The 24,998-nt window shown below is 45.7% G+C and overlaps 1 protein-coding gene across 1 annotated transcript in view; it reads right to left on the minus strand.

The window, feature by feature from the left end:
* Positions 1-1,544: 1,544 nt before the first annotated feature.
* Positions 1,545-24,998, minus strand: part of HIBCH (3-hydroxyisobutyryl-CoA hydrolase) — a 28,062-nt gene continuing 4,608 nt past the window's right edge. The window contains exons 3-15 of the mRNA XM_014544762.1: positions 22,340-22,382; positions 20,461-20,601; positions 17,650-17,734; positions 15,435-15,506; positions 13,744-13,796; positions 11,639-11,717; positions 10,332-10,477; positions 9,442-9,528; positions 7,938-7,996; positions 7,033-7,114; positions 4,909-5,028; positions 4,567-4,600; positions 1,545-2,103 (exon numbers count right to left, since the gene is read on the minus strand). Coding sequence (XP_014400248.1) covers positions 1,988-2,103; positions 4,567-4,600; positions 4,909-5,028; positions 7,033-7,114; positions 7,938-7,996; positions 9,442-9,528; positions 10,332-10,477; positions 11,639-11,717; positions 13,744-13,796; positions 15,435-15,506; positions 17,650-17,734; positions 20,461-20,601; positions 22,340-22,382 — 1,117 coding nt within the window. The 3' untranslated portion in view covers positions 1,545-1,987. The remainder of the gene's footprint in view (positions 2,104-4,566; positions 4,601-4,908; positions 5,029-7,032; positions 7,115-7,937; positions 7,997-9,441; positions 9,529-10,331; positions 10,478-11,638; positions 11,718-13,743; positions 13,797-15,434; positions 15,507-17,649; positions 17,735-20,460; positions 20,602-22,339; positions 22,383-24,998) is intronic.

A 24,998-nucleotide genomic window follows, 5' to 3' on the forward strand; every position in this document is an offset into this window, starting at 1 on the left:
CGGGCAGCGCAGGCCTGGGTGCGAGCGCCCTCCGCGCTCAGAGGCCTCGCCCGTTCTCTGCCAACTCCCCATGGTTATTATTAGCTCTGAAAGCACAGGGGCGAAGGGGATGGAAATGACTCTAGTCCCAAGGAATCCTTTGTCAAATTGCCTTATTGGCACTGAAAATGGGCACAGTAAAGGCACAAAGCATGATATCCTGCATCCTAGCCCGTATCACGGACATTTACGAAATGGAGGGACTGTACTTGTATAATGTGAGAAATCTAGAGGTAAGACACGCTATAAATCCCGTCAGCAGTCATTTAAGACAAAGCCCTCACATAGGTTTACTTCCTCCTGCATTTGTGTGACCACGCGGGACACGTACAGCTCAGAGGCACTCTCTCCATCTCATTTGGCAAAACTGACATTTTATCAGCCAGTTCCCCTCCCTGTAAGTCTTAGCTATGAAATGGAATATTTCTTCCAAATATTTTTGTGGAAACACTTCTTTGTACAATAAAAGTCTAGTTGCAACTAACTAGCTATGAGTTCCTATTTAATTTCAGGAAGCAAATGCTTTTAACACTGCGCACTTACAGGCTTTTCAACACAGAGGCCTTAATATTTCCTGTGTTTTTCACAAACACAAAGTGAGCAGAACCCACTAATGCACGTGGCTGCGTGGGACATTTGGTCCGACTCAGAGCATTGAGAACAGAATGGTCAGCGTGCACCTTATTGGGGCACCTTTATTCCTACTCTGCTCCTGAAGTTTCTGGAAGCTCCTTCCTGCTGCATAGACTAAGAACAGAATGGAAAGCCAGTCCTCTGGGCTGCAACTCCCCACCTATGGAAGGTCCAGGATAAAACCTTTGATGTCATTTTCAGTTCCACCACTTTCCTTTAAAAAAAAATTTTTTTTTTAAATTGATTTCAGAGAGGGAGGGAGAGAGAGCTAGAAACACCAATGATGAGAGAATCATGGATCGCTGCCACTCTGTTCTTACGACCCTGAAATTCTTAGTTTCTGATGGTTTCCCCACGCAGGAAAAACTATACGAGTTACAATATAAACAAGAAGCTGACCTTTAACTTAGTTATTCTCACCTAGACTTGCAGGTCCCTGCGGCTTCTCGTGCCCTGAACACCCTCGTTTTGTAACAGGACCAGTTACTGAAGGGATTTCTATTCTAAGTGGAAGTCCCGTGTTCACTTCTCCCTCCTGACTGAACTGGGTAAGGACCAATGGCAATGCCCACGCGGACGCTGGATGCCAACTGCAAGCACCAGGGCGTCCCCATCTCGGAGCCTGGACTCCCCAGCTCCCACCTGCCGGTCAGCGGGTGCTGCGGAGGGAAGTGAGGCCCCTCTATCCCAGGGAGGGGAGGGTTAACTTTAGAAAAGCCGAGGCTGAGTGAATAACACTGGAGAGACAACTTGACGAGAACCTTTCTCTTTGCCTGAGATTTCTAATGCTATAAAAGGAGCACTTCTGTTACAGTCACTCATAATCATTTTAAAATAGACTTATACATGGAGAAAACTCTATGAAGCATTAACACAGTATCCAAAAACATGATTTTATTTTTTATCATCTGTACATAATCTACTTAATCAACATATAAACGCCTTCCCAAAGCCGGACATTAAGCTCCCATTCCCACCAGCTCTCCCACCCAATCTCTGAGGACCTCACGTGTCCCATCTCCAGTCAGGGGCTGGCAGACGTCCTCTAAAAGGGCGGAGAGGAAACAGCTTGGGCTGGCAGGCCTCGTCTGGGCTGTGATCTCCTGAGGTGAAGTGCACACAGGCGAGTCCAGCTACGCTCCAACGCTTTACTTGCGGACACCGATGGTTCATGAAATGCCCGTCTCTGCTCTCCTTCCCCCCCATTAAACTGCAGAAGCCGCCCAGCTCGCGGGCATGTAACGCAGCAGCCGACTCGGGCATGAGCCTCCGTTTGCCAACCTCTGTTCCAAACTACCTCCCAAACCCAGGCACTTCACAACTTCAAATCGTTGCTCCCCAGAGACTTGAAGTAACTGCTCACAGCCTCATCAGTCACTTCCGCCAGGCTGGCCGGCTTCCACTTTGGACTCTGGTCTTTATCTATTAAAACTGAAGTGAAGAACAAGAAACATCAGTTCATTTCTTGCTGAGTCACGATTCTAATTACCGAACGACAAACGCCTGGTACGAGGCGTGGTTTTCCAGCACATGTCTTTCTGCAAAGTGTGAATTTGTGTGTTTCTCTTCCTCTTAAAAGTGAAGCCCCACAGATTCCGGACGGGCGGCCACGTGCTGATGAGGACCGCATGGTAACCGCCAGCCCGGGCCTCCGAGCGAAGCCAGCGTTCGGGGCTAGAAGCCTCGTCGTCTTCCGGCAAAGCCGTGAAGGAAGTCTCCTGTTATACAGCAGCTGGACCAGCGCAGGGGTGACTGGGAGGACAGCAGGAGGGAGGAGGGTCTCCCTCACCCAGCTGAGGTGAGGGAAGATGACTGAAGGGAGAGGAAGGGGCTTACGCATAACTCAGCGTGGACCCTGCCTCTGCTGAGCCCTCCGCTCACACAGCCCTGAGTCAGCGCCGACGTCACCGGCATCATGAGAAGCCCCTCCAGCCTCAGTGGTGTCATCACTGAGTGCAGCCAGGAGACCCCACAGGAGGGTGAGCGCGAGGCGTCTGTAAGGCCCCTTTAAGGGGGGGTGCCAGCTTCCGGCTGACAGTGCACAGCTACCGATGCTGCCATTGGGGGCTGATGGGGCAGGCAGGGCCTCTCTGTGGGGTTTCTTAAGTTGTCGCAAAGCCGTGAAGGGAAGGGGCCGCACTCACATGGCTGTGGCGGGCGGTTTGAACCATGTTTACTAGTAAAACGTGCACAGTCCCTGTGAAGAGTGGAAACATATCAACAGACAAACTCTACAAGAACCAGACACCGCCTGTAGGGTTCAAGGTAAATGATGAGAGCAGCGATCTGGGACCAGGAAGCAGGCTGCTGGAAGGGAGGGGTGGGGGGTGGATGCATAGTTAAGTGTGGACACTGGGGCGCAGTTCAGCTGCCTGGCTGTGAGGCCCCAGCATCAGCATCAGACCAGTGAGGGTGCTGACCATGATGTCATCTTCCCAGCCAACCTGAGCTGCACATCCGGGGCAGTGCCCATGCAAGCAGCCCTGGGACAGGCTTCCCGCCAGGACCCCCGGGCCCCTGCCAATGCTGTCTGCCGCCCGGACGTCCCCTCAAGGGCACAGGAAAGAGTGATTAACTCGGAGTCTATTCTATTCCCAACGAGCACTTTGTCAGCAGACAGGCAGCCTGCATGGAGGCAGCTCCGCCCGCAGCTGCTCTGCTAGAATGACCTGCTTTGCTTTCCCCGATGCCCAGAAGTCTGCTCTACACGCTAACAACGAACACCTCTGACAACCACTCCCCTAATTTGCTACTTTACTTAATTTGATGACATGTTCTATAATTAGCAAATTAACGCAAACATTTGATTATGCAAAAACACCGAACAGTTTTCCCGAGAACAGATGCTACTTTCCGAATAAAAAGGTTATGCTGGTTAACGAGGGGCTACCCTTTCTCCTCAGTAAAAAGCAGCCTGATAAGAACCTGCATTGTAATCAGAATTCAATGCTGCTCGGTTTCAACTCTTTTTCCTTAAAATCACGACAGTGTATCTAAAAGCAACACCTTTCTTTCTTAAGTTTAAGAAGGGTTGCTCTCACACAAAATGAAGGTTTGGCAGCAGAACCCAAGTACCACACAGATCCTCCTGAAATCAGAAGTCTAGGCTCCGATCCCAAGTTGCTGGGAATTAGTGGGGGAAATGCCTATTTTATTGGTTTTTGTACGACCTATGACCTCCTCCAACTCAGTGCCATGTGCCTCTGAGAGGGTTTGAGCCCAGGCTCACTTCAGATAGGAGATCAGGCCATAAGCTCAGAAGTCCCCCACGCAGTGCCCAGTGTTGACCGAAGCTCTATTCAGGCAGAGCGCATCCAGTCTTACTACATGAAAGTGATCAATAAAAACATAACAAAACCAGACATGCAAAGTGCAGGCAGAGGGAAAACTCACAGAAGTAACAGCTGTTTTTAGGGATATGGGCATATGCATAAAAATTATTGCAAATTTGCTAGGAACGAAAAAAATCAACCACTTGCTTCTTCTAAGTATACTGGCTTTGAAGATGATAAGCAAAAGTATAAATAAAAACATTCACATATTTTACTAATTATGTAGTATGGCTTTTCTCCTGCATTGTGCGGAATAAACGTACCTCTCTGAGGCTTCAGCAGCAGAATGAGTGACAAGTTCACACTGCCTCTGCCCGCGACTTTAAAAGCAGGGTGACCTCTTACATATAAATTAGGGAGCAGTGAGCAGTCATGTAAGTTTTTAAAACAATATTGGATGCAATGACTTATCTCCCCTATATGCCAGTTGATAATTTTTTAACACTTTGCAATCTGTATAAAAGTCTAATTTTCACTAATAAGACAGCAACCACCTTGGATGAACAGTGTGCGCTCACACGTTCTGCTCCCATGAGAGCCGAAGGAGCCAGCTGTCACTCACCTGCCCGGACGCCTTCGGGAAAGTCATGGCCTCCCTGGAAGACACGAGAGGAGGGAGAGCTGTGAGCGCCCTTGCTCCCGGCGACCTCTCTCTACACCCGCTGAGCTCCCACTCCCACGGCCACTGCTGCCACAGCATCGGAGACGGACCGATGGGTCCCCACTCCACCACCACCCACCCCCTCTGCTCAAGTGTCTCCACGGCACCTGAGCTAACTGGCCCGCTGTTTCCACAGAGACATCCCGGCCGTTTTCCTATCGATGGTTCCGTGTTTTGCATGCTCTACAGTGACCATACGTTAGCTCGTAGCCCTGAAATGGTAACACTTAGACCAATTCTCACCACACAAGCTTGGCTCAGCCGGTACTCCATGGTCAACACATCCTTCAAGGTCTTTGAGGACCCCTCTGTGAGCTGCCGCAGTGTGATCTTGAGAGATGTTGGAGACATTTTATTAATTACCTGTTAGGAAAAAGCATTTGCTCATTTTAGACCAATAGTTCCTCTACTGTCTATAACAAACCAGCTGAGTTTGGGTATAAATCGTGTTAAAATGTGCTCCTTCATACAGCACTTTCAGATGACAAAGTCCTAGCAAAGTCAGGCTACGCTTTAGGCTAATCCTGCCCAAGCACCAAGCAAACATGACAGTAAGGAAAAATCCATCTCTTCAGCTGCTGAAACGGACTCAGTGGGAGGACCACTCAGCATGTGTCTAACGTGTCACCACTGGGTGTGCACCTAACACTGTTTCTAACGATTAGTAAGGATGTTGAAGAAATGTCGTCTCTGTCACAGTCAATCCTGGAGAGAAGGGGACCCCGAGATGTAGAGGACGTGGTGGCACTTGGCACAGGAACGCGGCTAAACCCCTGGGACCCGCAGGAAGAGCACAGGGACCCGAGGACGCCCGGGGCGAGGAGCCACCCGAGAGGCTCACCAAGACAAGCATTGGGACCCTCCTAAAATCCATCCAGCATTTCTCTCATCTGCAAACGTTTCACCTGAGCACCAACGGCTATCTTCTCCTTCAGGTGGTTCTGGGTGGTTCTGGGGCGTCTACGTGGGCCAGGAAGCCTCAGCGGGAGTTTGATCCCACGTCATGTCACATCACTCCCAGCAGAGACGGGCATTTTGGAGCCGCGTTCATTCACCAGAGCTCCAGGTGAGCCGAGTGAGAAGGAAACTCGCACTTCGTGTGTGTGTGTGTGTGTCCCTCTCAGGATGGGCTTGCCGGGACCCCGTTCTGCGTGCGGGACGATCACACGCCAGAGGGACAGAGGCCAGCGGGAGGGCGTCCAGTCCCCCCCCCACAGCCCCCCCAGTCCAGGGGGGGCAGTGCTCTCAAGGGAGGTGGTCCCTGCACATCTGAGCTGCTGTAAAGTGACACCAGATCGCCTGTCAGGCAAAGTGCTGCGTGGCTGTTTGCAAAGGGAACGGCTAAGGGCACACTCTGCCACGTTGCTGAGAACAGTAATAACAGGAATACTAGTTTTTATACTGCTCTGGAACAAGAGAACCAACCTGAAGTCAGAATCCCTGAAACAGAAAACCATCATCTACATTTATGCAAACATTCCTAAAAGCTGTAATAACGTTAACGACTGTGAGTCAGGGAGAGAGACCGCTGTCCCACCTGCTCGGATGCGTGCCTGCCGCGTCTAGAAGTCTGAAAGCTGTCTCAGGGGTCTAACCTGCCGGCATGGCATTCCCACAAAGCGGCGCCTCCCGCTGTCGCCAGCTGAGCCGGCTGTGGAAGATCGTGCCCCTGAGACTGAGAAACTGCTTAGGCTCAGCGGTGGCTGGAGATGGAGCCTTGTGCTAGTTTAATCAGTTTGGACTGCCACGCGTCCAAAACGGAAACCATCCCACACGCCACGATATTGTGAATTTAATTTAAAAAATCAATTTGCAATGAATATTATAAAAATAAATATATTACTCACAATCCGGGTGTTCTTGAACATTTTCAGCTGAAAATTCTCACGAAAAATGATTTTAAAGTTGGTCAGGGCTGCCACTTAAGGAAAACATTTTGTTATAGACGTGCGTGGCGTGGGAAAGGTCCGCCGCTTGCATCTACAGACGCTTATGGCGCACAACGGGTTTAAAAAGATTTCTTCCTATTTTTTATTAAACCTACTGCTTAGAAAGACCATATATTGAGCTGTTGCTCATTAAACAGAACTTACAGATCAATGTCACACCTGCAACATGCTGCAAGGTGACCGTCCCTGGTGCTTCCCCCACAGAACCAGGAGGACCCTGGAGGGGAAGTGTGCCTCGGGCTCCTCATGACGGCCAAGGGCTGCCCTGGCATCGGCAGGGAGACACGGCACTTGGGTTTGGTGAGGTTTTGTGGGAACAACAACAGTGGGCTATGCCACCACCACAGAAACCTGCCCCCCAGGAGGCCTCCCCGTCCAAGAACCCACCTGCTCAGGGCAGAAGTGACCCATGCTTTACCTTCAGCTGCTCCAGGGCAAAAGGCGAACCATCTTGCTGTAAATTTTCAATAATCTGTTCCACGGTGTTGGCGGAGAAGCAACTGTAGGAAAGGGGACACGTGATGTCACATTAAGATCCCTCCTCCTGTGGCAGCCAGAACCCCGGCACAGCTCCCCCCTCCAGGCGCAGGAGCTCAGACACCGCTCCGCTCTCGGCAGCGCAGCACAGAGCCTAAGTCTTCTCTGTGCACCTCCTGTGTGTGTTATTTGTGAGTGATGATATCGAAACTGAAAAACTGGTGCTTCTAACTGTAGAGACGGTTGTCTTATTTTCCAGTAGTTTCCCTCCTCCTGTGTTCTTAAGCCAGTTTGTCAATCTCTCAGATCACTCACTAAACCACTGGCCGAGGGCTTGATACATCAGACCTTCAGGGAAGACGACTTTACAAAGATAAAAGGTAAGTTAATTCAATTATTTCTAGCCTCTCTTTCCCACTTAAAAAAAAAAAAAAAAAAAAGATGTTTTTCAGTAACATGAGTCGGTGCAGCAGATTACCAACAGAGTGGCCAAGAAGCTGTTTTCAAAGGTAAGTGAAATAAAAGCACTGTGCTCTCCAATTGCAGAATTAGGTGCATCCTCAACACCAGGGGTCCTCAAACTACGGCCCGCGGGCCACATGCAAATACAAATATTGTATTTGTTCCCGTTTTGTTTTTTTACTTCAAAATAAGATATGTGCAGTGTGCATAGGAATTTGTTCATAGTTTTTTTTTTAAACTATAGTCCGGCCCTCCAACGGTCTGAGGGACAGTGAACTGGCCCCCTGTTTAAAGAGTTTGAGGACCCCTGCTCAACACAATGGCATTCCATTAGCAGGTCCCATTGCCCAGCCCCCAGGGGCAGGGGCACCTGGGGCTCAGTACCTGTTTATCCTGCCCAGGTGCTCCTCCAGTGCGAACGCCTTGCCCTCATCAACCTTGGACTGTTTGAAAAGAAAAATATTGACATTCATTTGAAGTAACTCAAATCCTTTAAAAATCTTCAATCAGTTCATATTGAAGGATACACTATGTGACAGATTATCGCTTTCAATCCAATTCCATCCAACCGTCTCCTGACTGCCTACCACTGTGTTCAAAGCTCAGAGGTGTCTATCCCAGGCCAGCACCTGACAGGGTCGAAGGCCAAGTGCTCCTGTACTTTTACTTCACATCATCTCTGTGACACGTGTCCGTCACAGCGTGTCAGGAAGTTCAAGGACTGTAAGGACCGGGAAGTCGTCCTGCCCAGCGCCACGTGACGCAGGCATCCCGCCACTCCCCGCAGCCACAGAGATAAAACAGCGCCCCGAGTGCGGGGGCAGCTGTGGCTAGAACTTGTGTTTAATTCTGGGCCAAAAATAAGCCCTCGTGTTTCTAGCTCTAATTCACCCCCTTCCACCTTCATCGTTCCTCACACTGCAGGGTGTGCCTCACAACCCAGGTCCCTCTACTGCACCAATTCCAGTTTATCCAGGTCATTCATTTTTCATAATATGCTTTCATTGATTTGAGAGAGAGAGGAAGGGAGAGGGAGATAGACACATCAATGATGAGAAACATCCATCGGCTGCCTCCTGCACGCCCCCTACTGGGGATGAAGCCCGACACCTGGGCATGTGCCCTGACAGGGAATGGAACGGGTGGCCTCTTGGTGTGGAATGTCACCCCACCAGTGAGCTGGATCGGCCAGGCTCAAGGTCCTTCCTAAAGTGTGGACACACACCTTCGCTGCAGGTGTGGCTGAGTCCTAGCAAAGCACAGCACGACGCCACGGGCCCGTCTGCTTTGGATACGAGGCTTTTATAAGAGGACCAGCTGGGGCAGTTCCGGGCAGTCCTTCCGGGCTGCACAGTCAGTCTCTGCACTAAAGCGTTTACCCCGGGCCACTGTGGCCGCATTCTCCGTCCCGCACTTAGGGGATGGTATTTAGGACTGAAATCCAAATGAGCACGTAGCTCCACTGCGAAGCGTAACTTAACATGCACAGATGCTCAGTCTCACTCATGGCTCACAGCTGCCCACAGCCTTGGAACACAGCAAGTACCTTCCGTGTTAATATTTGGTCATTTGTCTTCAGTGCCCAAAATAAAGGTGAGACGGGTGTCTTGTTTTTATAACAAGTCCCTCTCAGCCACAGCACTGTTACTGTTAACGAGGGAACTCTGGAAAGCCCCGAAGGACAGGAGGGCTGGTTGCCGGGGGAACGACCTTGGATGTGAGTTGGACTCAGTCCCCACCCTGACAGCTCTGCAGACTCTTCCTCTGTGGCTTTTAGAAGGCTGCGCACATTTATCCACATCCACGCACCACAGTGCTCATCACCGCTCTCCAGCCACTCGCCCTTCCCCGGAATTAGAACCTGAGGTTAGAATACTGACAAGGTTACCTTTGCATGATACGTTTCCAAGACATCTGCGATCTTTTCTTTGGAAGGAGATTTCAGGGATAATAAATCTTCTTCTAACAGGCTCAGCTAAAGGTAAAAAATAACAATAATAAGGCAGGACAGGAAACAGATTTGAAACACCACAGTAACACAAGGCACTTCAGAAACCTTATATTCTTTTTTGAAATTCCTGTCTTAAAATTATGATGCTCTCTTCAGCTAAGCTACTGAAGGAGGTTTTCACTGAAGTTGTGCACACACGTTCCCACACAGCAGGTGTTGTCTTGCGAGGAATGAGTAAAGGTGGGAGAACTGAAGAGGAGGGATTGAGACATTCATCTTCGTTCCCCTCTGGCTACTGAGCAGGTGAAATGCGGTACCACAACCAAAGATCTGAACTGTACACTGTAACTGACTTGAACTAAAATGATCCCATGGAATTGTGGCCGCTACAGTGGCCGTAGGCTCTGTAACACGGCCACACTGAGCTCTCCCCTGGCCCCTCACACACCTCCCCTGTGCTCCGTCAAATGGGGCTTTTCACTGTTTCCAAAACATAGCGGTGCTTGCTGTCCGAGTGCCGTGTCCCGCCTGCTCGTTAAATGTCTCCTCCATCCAGAAGGCCTCCCCTGACCACGCTCTCTCAAACCCAGCGGGGCTGCGCTCCACAAGCAAACTCCAGCAAACTCCGGTCCTTCTGTAGGGAGCCCTTCTTCCTGACCCAGTGACCTGCATCTGTGGGAGGAACCTGAAGCTGGGGAGCTGAGACCCTTCCAGGCGGTCACAGAGCTTTAAGCACGAGGTCCAGGATTCAGACCTCAGCCACCCACTGCCTCCCATGCGATATGAGTTATTCCAACAACACAAGATGCAATCGTCCAAGTACTCACCTTTTCAGAATCTACAAAGTGTGTAGCAATTCCTGCTCTGTACACATCTCTTCCTTTCAGCCTGAATCCTGTTAAGGCAAGGAAGTAACCCAGTCTTCCCTGAAGTCTTGGCAAGAAATAGCCTCCGCCCACATCAGGGAACAGTCCTAATTAAATAACAAAGAGAGACAGCAGGGGTTCAAATGAGAGACCAGCACTGAGCAGTACTCGTGTATGAGGAAACCACTGTGGCCAGGGCAAGAACCATAAGGAAGGGTTACACAGCCTGGCCAGCGTGGCTCAGCGGGTTGCACATCACCAAAAGGTTGCCAGTTCAATTCCCGGTCAGGGCACATGCTCAGGTTGTGGGTTCTATCCCTAGTCGGGGTGTATGTGGGAGGCAACCAACCAAAACATCAATATTTCTCTTTCTCCCCCCCCCCCCCCCCCCCCCCCCCCCCGCCCCTCTCCTTTCCTCTCTCTAAAAAATCAATAAAATAAAAAAGGGGAAAAAGAAAACCAAACAAACAACAACAAAAAAACAAAGAGGACATCGTAATACTTTCAATAATAAAGATAAATTTAAAAAAAAAATGGTTCTACCAGATTATGCCCAGCAGACACAAGATGAAAACCACCCAATGTTTGCCAGTGAGTGAACGGATGAGCAAACTGAACTCTGTTCATGAGATGAAGTCTTATCTGACAATAAAAAATGGACAGTCTACAGAAAGAGGGAAGAAAGGATCACACAGCACAGCCCCGGGACCCACACCAAGCTGGGAGTGCCTGTTCCCGCCGGTCAGACGAGAAAGCACATGATGCATGGAGCACTGAGCAGAATACAAAGAGGAAAGTAAGTAGCACTCGCCTGGGCAACTGCTCAGATGCTGCACCAAAACATCCACAATCTTGCAAGACTTGCAAGGATCAAACTGTTTGCAAATGACTTAAGTCCTCCCAGAAGCAAGCTCACCAATATTCATAAGAAAACAAAGCATCCAGCGCCCAACAAGGGGAAGTTTACAGTGTCCGGCGTCCAGTTAGAAACTGCCAAGCCTCTTAAGCAGCAGAAAGGTGCCACCCGCCCGTAGTGAGGTGATAAACAACCAATCAGGATGGACCCAGAACTGCCCTGGCTGGGGCGCTCGGCTGGTCGGAGCACTGTCCAGTTTATTAGCATAACATTGTTCGTAATATCCCCTATTTCCTAATAGTTCAGATTACATTGTTGTTGAAGAAATTAACCAACTCTTGTGTGACATACAGCGCAGTCAAAATAAGTTGAAATAAAAGTAATTATGAAAATTTTGGGTTTGTTTTTTTACCTATTGCAGTTTCTGGCATTGCAAAAAGAGACTTTTCAGTAGCCACTCGGAATAGCCCATGAACGGAGAGTCCGACTCCCTAGGCAAATAAGGCAAAACGTTTTAAAATACTATAAGAGAATAAAAACAAATTCGTACACTCAGAATATTATAAACAAATAATCAGCTTTCTATTCCACAAGACTTGCTCTCAGGAGACAGACTGAGGGAAACCCTGAACCACACAACTTGAGAGACCTGACTGGTGACAAGTACCCGGCCTCCCTGTGTCTGCGACGGGTTTGTTCTGGCTCCCGCTCTGTGCCATGCTTCACATCCTTCCCCCCAACCCCCCGAGGCCCTCTCATTCCAAACAGAAGAACTGTGACTACCCAGACCACTGAGTGTCTGCGTGGGACCAAGGTCAGAAAAGCACCATCAAGCTACTCTAGGAAACTTCGGCAGCTTTAAGGAGAATGTTAGCACATCGTACTTATTCATGTTTCGTCAGATAAAATCAGCAATATCATTTTTCTCAGATACCATGGGGTGAACCATGTAACTCTTTAAAAATGGTTACTAAGACACAAGTTTTAGAAAATAAAAAGGCTGGCTGGAAGCCTCTGATTTGGTGAATGTCACTGTAAAGGGCAAACTATACAGTCATCTCTGAATAAACATAGTTGAATAAACAGGTATTTGAATAAAATAAATAAGGAGTATACACGTGATGACAAAGTATCAAAAAATTTATGTCAGTGTTCACACTGTAACATACATTTCCTATATTATATTTAGTTCTCATTCTTAATCCTTTGTAACCAGTGTACCCTAACTTTGACACCACACAGTTAAATGAGTTAAAACATGTAAATTATCTGAAACAATGTCAAGCACTTTGAGTTCTATCAGTGTGAACTCATTAAAAGGGGCTCATTTCTATCTGATTATTCTAATTTTCCATTACATTTCCTCAGTTCAAGTTCAGCCATTTAAAAGCTCTTGAAACTTTTAAACCTTTTTCAGAAAATATTAAAAAACACATGCAATTTCTTATAAATTCTATGTACTATATATGCCAATCTTATATTTTATTTTATTTTTATTTTAATATATTTTATTGATTTTTTTAGAGAGAGGAAAGGGAGGGGGATAGGGGGTTAGAAACATCTATGAGAGAGAAACATCGATCAGCTGCCTCCTGCACACTCCAGATCCTGCAACCCTGGGGCAGGTGGAAGTTTAAATCCTACCCTCTGGCCTCCTACCACCTACCTGAAGCCTACCTTTTCCTGCCATGGAGACTCCCTCTGACCTCCCACTTGTTGAAACGTTTGTCTTTGCTATTGTCAGTGCCATACAATTTACCACTTGCTAATTATCTTACGTTTTCTCCAACTCCACATCAAGTTATTCAAGGCCAGGGACCTGTAAGACTTCTTTGTAAGAGCGTAGACTCAAAGTAAAGATTTCAACTGACAAAGGCCGCTTCAGAGAACGTCACAGAACAGCCACTGTCACTGAGGGGAGCTTGTGCCACAGACAACCCCGACCCCACATCCCCACTACTCGGAGGCAAAACCCACCGACAGCCCAGGTTCTCTCCCGACACTGTTGGGAGCGATCCGTTACTTATAGTAGAAAGGGGCTCTACATTTTTAAAAACAAGATTCAGTGAGTTCTATTGGTTAAAAAAACTGTTAATTCCAGACGCTAACACAGCATATAACATAAGTAAGACCATTTTCTTTTGGGTGGAGATAGTGTAAACGTGATGTAAGTGTTGTATCCCAAACTTGCAAGGCTCTACAATACAAACATAACTTTGTTTCAACAAGTTTTATTGTGTTATATTCATCGCTTCATTTCTGGTTTGTTTGGGGTTTTTTAAAATCATTTTTGGAGAGAGAGAGAGAGAGAAACATGGATTTGTTGTTCAGTTTATTGATGCATTCATTGGTTGCTTCTTGTATGCGCCCTGCCTGAAGACCGAACCTGAAACTTTGGCGTATCAGGACGGTGCTCTAACCAATGATCTACCTGGCCAGGACCTATTTCTGTTTAATAATTAACTTATTCTTAATACAACTCACATAGTAATGATGAGAGTAAAACAGTCTACTTACCCCACCCATTGTAATTCCATGAATAAATGCAATATACGGTTTCTGGCAAGAATCTAAAAGAAAAAGAATTGTAATTAATTGCAATGTTTAAAAAAATTTTCCCCCTAAAAAAACCACATGTTATATGAACTGAATATTTTCCCAAGGAAATTTTTGCAAGAAATATCAAGGTAGACTAAATGTGTGGCCTGTAAAATGTTGTTCTTAAAATGACAATCCATAAACGATCCTGATCATCTGTTCATAATCATTTAACAACTCAACCCTGCAATTTGAAACAAATGGAAGCTTTGATTCAGCTACTGAGAAATATGACTAACAACTGCCTTACAAGCCACTGATGTTTATATACACAGCTATATGTTAAAGAACATAACTTGTTTTCTGTAAATCTCAAGTAACTGGGTACAAAGAGAAGTGAAGCACAAAGGAAAAAGCACGGACCAGAAGTCGGAAGGCCCAGACTGTAGTCCAGCTCCGTCACTAACTGCCAATTCAACTATACTCAATAGACATACTGGCATTAGGCGTAAACATACTTACACACACGTTACATGTATATCTTATGTGTATATCACATAGGGTGTCCCAAAAAATGTATATACACTTTGAATGATTATAAAGTCAGTGTTTATTAACATACAGTTCATTTTCAAAAGTTAAAAAAACTAAAAACTACAGATATGAATAATTTTTTTGCCAATGCCTGTTTTCAAACTAATGACCATTCTGGTCCAGGCACAGCTGATAACATGAAGCAATGGGATCGCAGACATCAAGGGTCATTTCGTTCAGCATTTGTGTGCCCTCAATTTGTCAACTGTCACCAGTTTTGTACCATAAACTTTATCTTTTATGTATCTCCATAAAAAAAAAGTCTGGTGGCACTTTAGGATACATTTTCTTTGCTCAAAGCTGAGTCTGGCTTCAGCCATTATCTCAAATCTGTTAAACCTGAAAAGGAGTGAAAATTAACCGAGTTATCAGCTGCTGAAGCGTGTACACATTTTTTGGACACCCTCTATATAATACATAGGTAAGTAACACATAGGTAAGTATGTAGTAAAATCTAGAGTGTGGTCTGGGAGGGTAAACTACGAATTAACGACAGCGGTGCTCTGCAGAGGGGTAGCGGCTGCCTCTGGGGAGAGAAATGGTGCCCAGGAAAGCAACAAGGCAGACGGAGCTGTAAAGTTAAAACGTGTAGAATCCTATTTCTTTTACATAAATTGTAAAACATCAAGCAAAATAAAGTACTGATGCCTGCTCCCTCTGGGCTGGTGAGCACACAAGCACTCCTGTGTTATTCCCTGTAGTTTAACATCTAATCCCAGGCTCTGGAACATCAACTATAGAGACGTTTCATCGCAAATTCTTCAAGAATTAGAAAATGATACCTCATTGTACAGAGAAAACTGGGACCCACATCTTTTGTTTTCCAAGAAAGCCAGCCCTATGATCAGAATCATGTTTTCATATCGACTGAATGACAAATAGGTGAGAACAGCCTACTAAAATGAAAGTGTGGTTTCGGAATGAGCAGTCCGAATAGTTTAATCAAATTTACTTATGACTGACACATAGCATATAAAAGATTAAATAAGATTATCTACTGATTACATTTTTAATAATTCATACTTTAATGCTGCTTTTCTTGATTCCATTTTCAAAGCTCTCAGCAAAGCACATACCAATGGCATTGTTTAGCACATATTCTTCTCTGAAGAAATCCTGACTTATCTTCCGGTCTCCCTTTACAACTTCTGAGATTGTTACCAAAAAAAGAAAGAAAGAAAAAAAGATTACAAATTAAAAAAAAAAGAGTGTTTTCTAGTCAATAGAATCAAATAAAATAAATTTAAAATACTGTAATACTCAGTCCCGGGGAAAACTCTAGAATGATTTGTTAACGTTTTGAAATTGCCCGTGCCACAGCCATGTTATAGTTAGCCCCAGATCCATAGTCCCATGTCAAAACTTCAAGGGGAAAATTCTTAAGAACTTCCTACAAAATGTTACACTTAAATTTAGAAGTTATATATTGCTACAAAATGCACTTTCTTTTGACTGTTTTCTGTAGCACCTGAATAAATATTTGGTGGATATACATTTCTTTTGGTAATATATATCTGTTTTTTTAATTTATTGATTTGAGAGAAAGAGAGGAAGGGAGAGAGGGAGGGGAGGGGGAGAGAAAGAGAAAGAGAGACTGAGAGAGAGAGAGAGAGAGAACACACATGGATTTGTTGTTCCACTTATTTGTGCATTCATTGGCTGACTCTTGTATGTGGTCCTGACCAGGATCGAACTCACAACCCTGGCACATTGGGAAGATGCTCTAACCAAAGAAGCTACCTGACCGGGTGGCAATATATATCTCAAGTATACTATACATACACACAGAGAGAAATCAATCAATCAATCAATCAATCATTCAATATTTCTGCCACTTTCACTTCCCCACCGAGTACCATGCACTGTTTTAGGTGCTGAGCATCCACCGAGTACCACGCACTGTTTTAGGTGCTGCAATTATGAAGACAGCAATGTAAGACACTGCCCTGAATGCAGACTGGAGAGAAGATACTAAAATACAGTGCTGGTGCGATGCTCACTCTAAGGCAGGTGCTGCAGGAGTGGGAGCAGGAGGTGCCATGGAAAGAAGGCTTCCCAGAAGACACAGTCTGAGCCAAGTTTGAACACAGATGGGGATTTCCTAGGAAGTGATGGGTGGGGGGGGGGGGGGTTTTAAGTAGAGGAAGGAGTACCTACAAGGGCACACAGGCCAGAAAGAACAAAATCAAGAAAGAAGTCGTTTTAAAAGACTGAAGGAGAAACATAAAAGGAGACGCTAGAGAGGGAAATGAGATAGTAAGGCCCTTATTTATTAATAATACAAAAGGAAATACATCTTCCCAAAGATGCTACTATGGCACACTACTGCCTGGCGTAATACAAAGGTGCACAGTAAATACCTGAATTATAAACACTACCAGTGGTTTCCTTTCTATTGCAATTGCCTATCATCCAAGCTCACACCCACTGTGTTTTCTGCAGTCACTGTCAATACCACTATGAGACCCTTCTCTCTCTCACGCACACTGCAAGCGCACATGCCTCTTCCTGCCGTCAAGGCCTAGGAGACTCACCTACTAGCACACAAATGTATGGTAGGTATGTTCCTTCTGTTATGGGAAAGTCACACAAAACCTGTTGACTGTTTATAGTTTTAAACTAACTCTAATGTTATCTTCCTTTAAAATGCTCCAAATTTGACTTCTTTTCATGGCTATTAAAAGACAGTTTTGACGTCTCTTGTCATTCTGAAGCTTTCCCTGGTTTATGCCCCAAAACGCTCCTCTACCGTCTCCGCTCAGTGCTGACCACTCCTTGCCATTCTCAACGGAAAGGAGGATACCCTGCACTGCATGCTGAAGCTCTTCTACCTCAAAGACTTTACACTTCCTTCCAGTCTTAGTCTAATCAATTACTTCCATATAAAATAATTAAGTGACATTCACAATATCATTTAAAAAATTTTCTGAGTGCCTATTTATGGTTCTGAACTATGATCTTTCAAGAAGCTAAATTTCTTGGAATTGAAATCCCTGTTTTATTTCATGTAAACTAGAATAATTCTAGAATTTGTAACTGTATTTCCAAACAACAATATCAAGTTAGGCTTTTATGCAAAAATAGTCTAAAGAAGCTAAAAATCAATACATAAGGCTCTGCCCATCTTTAAACTACAAGTTTAAAGATGGGCAGACAAGTTAACTACCTGAGAATATATTAACTTTTTAAAAAGTTCTAAAAAGTAACACCAGTGACGGAGTAGTAGGAAAGCTTGCTAGCACTTTATCCGTTCTGTCGAGGGAGCGCTCAGGGGCGAGGAGGGGCTGGTACCTCTGATGTCTCCCCCAGCACAGAAAGCCTTCTCCCCGGCGCCCTTTATGATGATCAGGAAGGTTTCGGGATCTTGTTCCCACCTCTAAAGAGAAGACAGAATAAGCACATTACGACCACAAACTCATTAAAGATGCATGCACTTGCACAGACACACACACACTTACATGTGTACAGGCATACAGTGTATGGATAGACTACTTCTGCTCCACCCTGTGTATATATCCATACATGATATATAGCAGAACCTTTATAAAGTGTATCCAGAAGAATGGATCCCAACTTTTCATGATGGCATCTGACATCTTTGCCATGACTTTTAGACAAAGGTTAAAATATATAAATATATAAATATATAAATATAAATATAAATATAAATACACACACACACACACACACACAACTAGAGGCCTGGTGCATGAAATTCGTGCATGGGTGGGGTCCTTAGGCCTGGTGGGCGGGGCAATCAATTGGGGGGCCCCCACTGGCACCTGCCTTGGCCAGCCTGGTGCTGCCCGCTGGCCAGCCCCACCCCCTGCCGCTGCCAGTCACCTCCCTCTGTGGGGCGACTGGTGCGGTGATTGGGGGGCCCCCACTGGCACCCGCCTTGGCTGGCCTTGGGCCTGTGGGCTGGGGGCAGCTCCTGCATTGAGCATCTGCCCCCTGGTGGTCAGTGCGCATTATAGCGACGGGTTGTTCCGCTGTTCAGTCGATTTGCACAATAGGCTTTTATTGTATAGGATATATATTAGAGGCCCGATGCACAAAATTCGTGGCTGCTGGCACTAGCTTCCCTCTGGCACCCGGAACCCGGGCTACCCTCGCAGCCCCAGCTTCGTCCAGAAGGTCGCCCAGAAGGACATCCAGTCTAATTAGCATATTATGATACACACACACACACACACACACACACACTTAATACTACTACATGTTACATAAGCTTAGTAATCTAGTGAACAAATCCATCCAAAGGTTGTTGATAACAGAGCAATAACCTTTCTAGTGTGTTGCTATGGGGCTCCGTCCTACTGACAAATTTGTAAGTGACAGAGTGAAAACACACAGACCAAATCTGAAATTTGGGGCTGGTAAGGCCAGCTAAAAATTAAGTAGGATAAAAGAATCAAGAACCAATGTAAACTCAAAAGACTAGAACAGGGGTGGGCAACCTTTTTGTGAGTGCGTGCCAAAACCAGCAAAATCTCTGACTCAAAATTCTTCTGCGTGCCAACCCTAATTTTTTGAGAACATGTTACGCCTACTTGATATCTCTTAAGGTGTACATATGTGAAGAACCTTGAAGAAATAATAAAATTTATTCGAGCGACAAAAACACAGTATATGATGATGAAAAATACATTTATTTTTTAATGTATACATGTACACTGAGAGTCCGACAGAAAGCTTTATGACTCCATTTGATATTATCAGTGGGACTTTTGTTGCTGCATCACTGATGACAGAGATTTTACATCAGGTTTATATTTTGTGACCTTCAGAAATATGCACGAGCTACAACTTTCATCCGTCAGGGTACTCCTATTACGAGACTTAACAAAATTCATCACTGAGAACAAAGATTCACAAGCGTATGTGATGAAACCAAAACACTGGTCGGATCTAGGAAGGCAGGGAGAGTTAAGGCAGAAGCATAGAAATTGCTCTTCCCCTCTCTCGTCAATCCATGTCTATGGTCTTTAAGATAACTTGTTATGTAAAATTATTTATTTATCTAAGATGCACCTACACTGAATTTATCTGAAAAATAAAGAAGTCAATATTAAGAAAAAAATTGTAAATGGAAAATTATAAGAGAGGGTTTCGCGTGCCAGCAAAAGTTATTGGCGTGCCATGTTTGGCACGCGTGCCAGGGGTTTCCCACCCCTGGACTAGAACAATAAAACATTAGTTAACTAGAGACAGAAAAATTAACAGAGGCTCTATACATTCCACACTTGAGAATAAAAGTACAAATGCCCAAGGCAGAGGCGTAGCTGGACAGTTAGTGGAAACGTGGTGTTCTACAAGGAATCCTCTTCTTGCTTCCACGCTGTCCACTCTGACCTGGAACACTGGATTATTTCTCTGTATTACATTTAAGAACATATTACAAGGTATTCCAACAGACAGCAAAATGGAAGAGACTCGTCAAATGAAAAATGAGGAAGAGGTGGCCAGGGAGAGCTAGCATTTGTGGAACACCATGTGGCTGACCGTATGAGATACACTGCTTGGCTTCTCTCCACAGCAATCCTGAGGTGTGAGCACCCTACTTCACAGCTGAGGAGAGGGAGGTACACGCGATTGGCACTCTCCTTCGACACAGTTAGGAGAAGCCCAGGTTTCAAGCACAAGCGGTCTGACTTTAGTGATGATTTCCCTGCACCCGCAGTTCACTTAGAATAGAAAAGCTTATGTATGACCTTCCCCAGTAAAGGCTGGCCACGCAGTTAGAAAACAGTGGTCTTCAAATCAAAAGGCCGCTGTCATGTGGAAGCAGAGTAGATCTGTACCTTCACACGGGCCCTACGAGGCCGACCCAGGATCACCAGGTAAAAGGCGGGAGGAGGAAAGAGCGGCAGGACAAAGAAGAGACTTAGAGCTACAGGAAGAGGAGGGGCTCTCCTGGGTCAACGCCCTCCCGGCCTGGGTGCTTTAGGGGAACGCAGGGCCAGCACTGAAGCTAGGAATCGATGGGCGTGGGCGCCGACCCCAGGCAGTCCAATGACTCCATGGGAAAGAATGCCAGAAATGTACTGTAAGGTACACTTTTAAAGCAATCGATACAACAGCTGTAAGAAAATGACCAACCTTTAGCTGTGGGTAGATCTGCCGGATCATGCTCAGATTCAGTGCGTTGAGGGCCTTGGGTCTGTTCAGGGTTATCACCCCTGCGCAGCCCCTCCTCTCCAGCAGCACCTCTCCCGCTGCATCCGTGTGGGCGGACAGCCTCTGTGTAAGCACATGAGAGCTTTACATCGAAACAGCTACAGCAAATACAAAGCCTTCACACAGTGCTAAGGTAACCGATCACATGGGTAACTGAGCACATCTGACAAAGATTGCTACAATTAAAACAACTATACATACCTCTTACATCTTTTAAATTTTACTTCTAACTGAAATGAGTCAACTTGAACGATGAAATACTCTTTAATCTTTTCTTTTAAATATATTTTATTGATTTTTTGCAGAGAGGAAGGGAGAGGGATAGAGAGCTAGAAACATCGATGAGAGAGAAACATCAATCAGCTGCCTCCTGCACGCCACCCACTGGGGATGTGCTTGCAACTAAGGTACATGCCCTTGACCAGAATCGAACCCGGGACCCTTGAGTCCGCAGGCCGACGTTCTATCCACTGAGCCAAACCGGTCAGGGCTACTCTTTAATTTTTTATTACTGTACACCAACCAATATATTAGCTATTTAGAAAGCAAAGATGAATACAGAGGGCAAATAATTCAGACTACAGTGGCTACCAATAACTTGGAAAAAGTTGATATTTGAGCTGGGCCTTCATATATGCCAAGAAAAAAGGGGGTGAGAATGCTACAGAATAGTACATGCAAAAGAGTAGCAATTAATATTTGAAAATATTCACTGAAAATAAACCCGTGCAGAATAAAGGCTGGTTGAAGAAATGAGTGCTGGGAAAGTAGGAAGGAGCAGTGTGAAGCCAGATTACAAAATGACAGGCTTACATGTCATAGTTATGAAGAACTTGCCCATACGCTCACATAAAATATATTTTTATTGATTTCAGAAAGGAAGGGAGAGGGAGAAACATCAATGATGAGAGAGAATCATTGATTGGCTGCCTCCTGCACACCCCCTACTGGGGATCGAGCCTGCAACTCGAGCATGTGCCCTTGACTGGAATTGAACCTGGGACCCTTCGGTCTGCAGGCCGACGCTCTATCCACTGAGCCACACCAGCTAGGGCACACACAATGTTTAAGTCCTCCTTTATAAAATCATGTTGTATATTTCATGTTGGACTTGGCTGCACAGGATGCCTATTTATTTTTGACAGTTATGCAGTCTTACATGTCAATTTATCAGTCCCATACTGAAAAGCATTGGGTAATTTCCACCTTCTGCTATTACAATGATGCAGGGATATCTTTAAGCATGGATCTCCAAGCACTTGGGCCAAGCATTTTTGGCGGACAGTTACAGAGGGTGAGACTTTGAGCAAAGAATATTACAGAATCTTTAACGTTAATGCCACTAGAATGATATAAAGAAATGAATGATTTTTTTCCTGCTTGAAAAGTTCCCGTCTTTTAAAAAACCTGAAAACTACTGGTTCATTATATGCCAAGCATTAGGCTAGTTTTTCAAATGAAGCATAGTATTTATTATCCATAAGCACTCTACGGTGGATACCATTATCCTCAGTTTATATATAGTCAAGAGGAGGCTGAGAGAGACCAAGTGCTCTGCCCACGATTAAGTGGGGGCCCACGAAACCCAGGCATTCCAACTCGAAGACTGGTGCTCTTATCCACAGCCTGCCTCAGGCCACCTCCTGCAAGCTATGTTGGTCACGTCTTGACACTGTACGATTGGGAACCAGGGTGTACCAAGGTCAAAGGCACCTGCCGGTACTTCTCTTCTTCCCGAACAATGGCATTCTAAGTTACACCTCATATCTAATAATGCCAGCAAAGCCAAGTCCAAACTTACCAAATGTTGCAGGATGACATTAGTCCTTTTGAATGAGTTAAACCTGAAACAAATGTAGAATACAATGAACACAATAATGTGAGAAGTCACATTTCAATGTATAAATACTATACACATTGCTGTAGTCTCTTCTGAATGGTATTAAAACAAGTTGTGTGTTTTTTAAAGATTTAGGTAGAAGAGGGCAAAGGGGGGATAAACGTGACCGAAGTGGACCTGACTTGGGACTTGGGATGGTGAACACACAGTACGATATACAGATGATGTATTAAAGAATTGTACCTGAAGCCTATGTCACCCCAATAAATTATATAAATTATATTTTTTAAATGTCACCCCAATAAATTCAATAAAAAATTAAAAAAGGCTTAAGTCTCGTTCATTGCTGATAGAAACAACTGTATGGCCACTTTGTAAGACAGTTTGGCAGTTTCTACAAAACTAAACATACTCCACCATACGATCCAGCAATTCCACTCCCTATATTTACCCAAATGAGTTGGTAACATTTTCATAATAAAACCATCGCTTAAGTGTTTATGGTAGCTTTATTCACAAGAGCCTAAACATGGATGTAACCAGAGGTCCTTCAATAGATAAAAGGATAAACAAACTGTCATTCCACAAAAAGGCACAGAGGAACCTTAAATTCGTACTGCTAGGCAAAAGAAGCCTTTCTGAAAAGATATGTACTGTATTGTATCTTCCACTTTACTGCCACTATGGCGACAGTAAAAAGACCAGAGGCTGCCAGCAAGAGGGAAGAATAGGTGGAATGCCTGGGATGCTTGGGCAGTGAAAGTAGTCTGTATAACTGCAGTGGTGGAGAGAGCAGCTGGATTTTAAATGAAACCAAGACGGAACTCATCCACTAGGACCCACTGTTCAACTGATTCGGAAAAATGTTCTCTGCATCCAGATAGGCCCAGATGTCCAGCAGCGAACATTGCATCACCACGAAAATACTGACTCGTTCATCAGAAAGACAGAATGCAGTGAGGAATCTGAGTGAGAGGGAGCCTGGAGGCGGGAGGGTTAGCTCCTGCACAGCTAAGAAAACACTGCCAAGTCTTTAATCAAAAATCACTTGTCTGCCCGAGGTCAAGTGTCATTCCCAGAGACACACTGCACAGAGGCCCAACCGCAGGCATCACAGAAGGAACCCCGACCTGCACGTCAGTTGTTTGCTCTTCGCAGCTTGTGTTAGGAACTGTGAGGGGCTAGAAGTACCAGAAGGAACTAAAAGTGAATGACCCTGCCTTTTTGAACTTTGCCAAAGCACGAGGCAAGATCCTACCCTACCACTCTCTCATGGTCCCCACCTCAAGGCGGTGAATGTGGTGTCTCAGGGGACCCATTTGGCCAGCGCCAAGAGGATGAGCGGAACGCAGACCACCTGCGGCAAGTCCCTGACCAAAGAACTTGGGCCGTACAACTGGAGGTGGAGAAGGCAGGCACACTTACCATCATTAACGAGTGTGAAAACAGACCTTGTTCCAGTGACTCTAGGGGACAATGTCCACTCACTCACAGATCCCCAAAGGGCATGAGCACGCTCTCTTATGCGGGACAAGGTGGTGATGTGGGGTCAGTGGGGCCTGGGACCCAGCGGTGGGTCTCTTAGGGCGGTTACCATTTCTCCTTTGTACTACAGCCGTGGACTCCAAGGTTGTGGAGCTGCCCCTGGTTGAGTGATGAAGGCTGGGATATGTATGTCCGCTTCCCCTCAACCACATGACAGGTTTGGAGCCAACGGGAAGGAAAGAGAAGACCATAAACTCAGAGTTACTTGGGGACTCTGAATACTTGAATACGAGTATGAATCGGAAGAGAAGTAATATGATGATATAAAATCTGGTGATGAACTTAGTGGTAGTTTGGTTTGTTTGCTTTCTGCTTTGGTCCAGAGATTTCTGTGGCCTACGAATGCAGCGCTCAGTGAATTACACTTGCATTTGTAGGTTTTTATTAACTTCCTATGAATGAGATAAAATTCTGTCTCACAAATAAAACTGGGACTTGACGCTAGACCTGCTCTCGCTGTTTACTCTCCGCGCTGCAGGAAGTATTTGAACTGTTACATAAAACTTGCCAATCTGGCAGCACATCTTTAACCTTGCGCGGGCATTTGGGTACTGGCCTCATTAAGGAATTCAAAGTTGTTCTGACTTAAGGAAGAGAGCACTTACGTTTTCTGCTGGTTAAAACAGGTTCCAAAAAGATAGAATTAAGTTTCTAAAAAACGTTAGAAATGGTGCTCCCAGGTAAGTGTAGTTCAGATTTTAAGTGTCCATATGAAACTCTACTTAGAAAACGTCCCAAGAGAGACTAGAGTCTGTCACTTCAGCCTGAACTCTGGGAATGACACGTTTTTAAAAGCACTGATTTTAATGACAACTTGTCAGCGCTTTGGGACCAAACACCTCTGCCTGTGCCCACCTCCAGAGTGTCTGGCTTCACTGGTCTTGGCTGTGTGCAAGTCTCCAGGTGATTCTAATGTGCATACAAGTCGTGGTGTCACCGGGTCAATTCCGGTCAAGGGCAGGCACCTCCACTGCCCTGGTGGGGGCGCATGCAGGAGGCAACCAGTCAATGTGTCCCTCCCACATTGATGTTTCGCTCTCTGTCTTTACCCGCCCCCCCGCCCCCATGCTCCCTA

This window comes from Myotis brandtii, unplaced genomic scaffold (genome assembly GCF_000412655.1).
Source record: "Myotis brandtii unplaced genomic scaffold, ASM41265v1 scaffold381, whole genome shotgun sequence".
Lineage (NCBI taxonomy): Eukaryota > Metazoa > Chordata > Mammalia > Chiroptera > Vespertilionidae > Myotis > Myotis brandtii.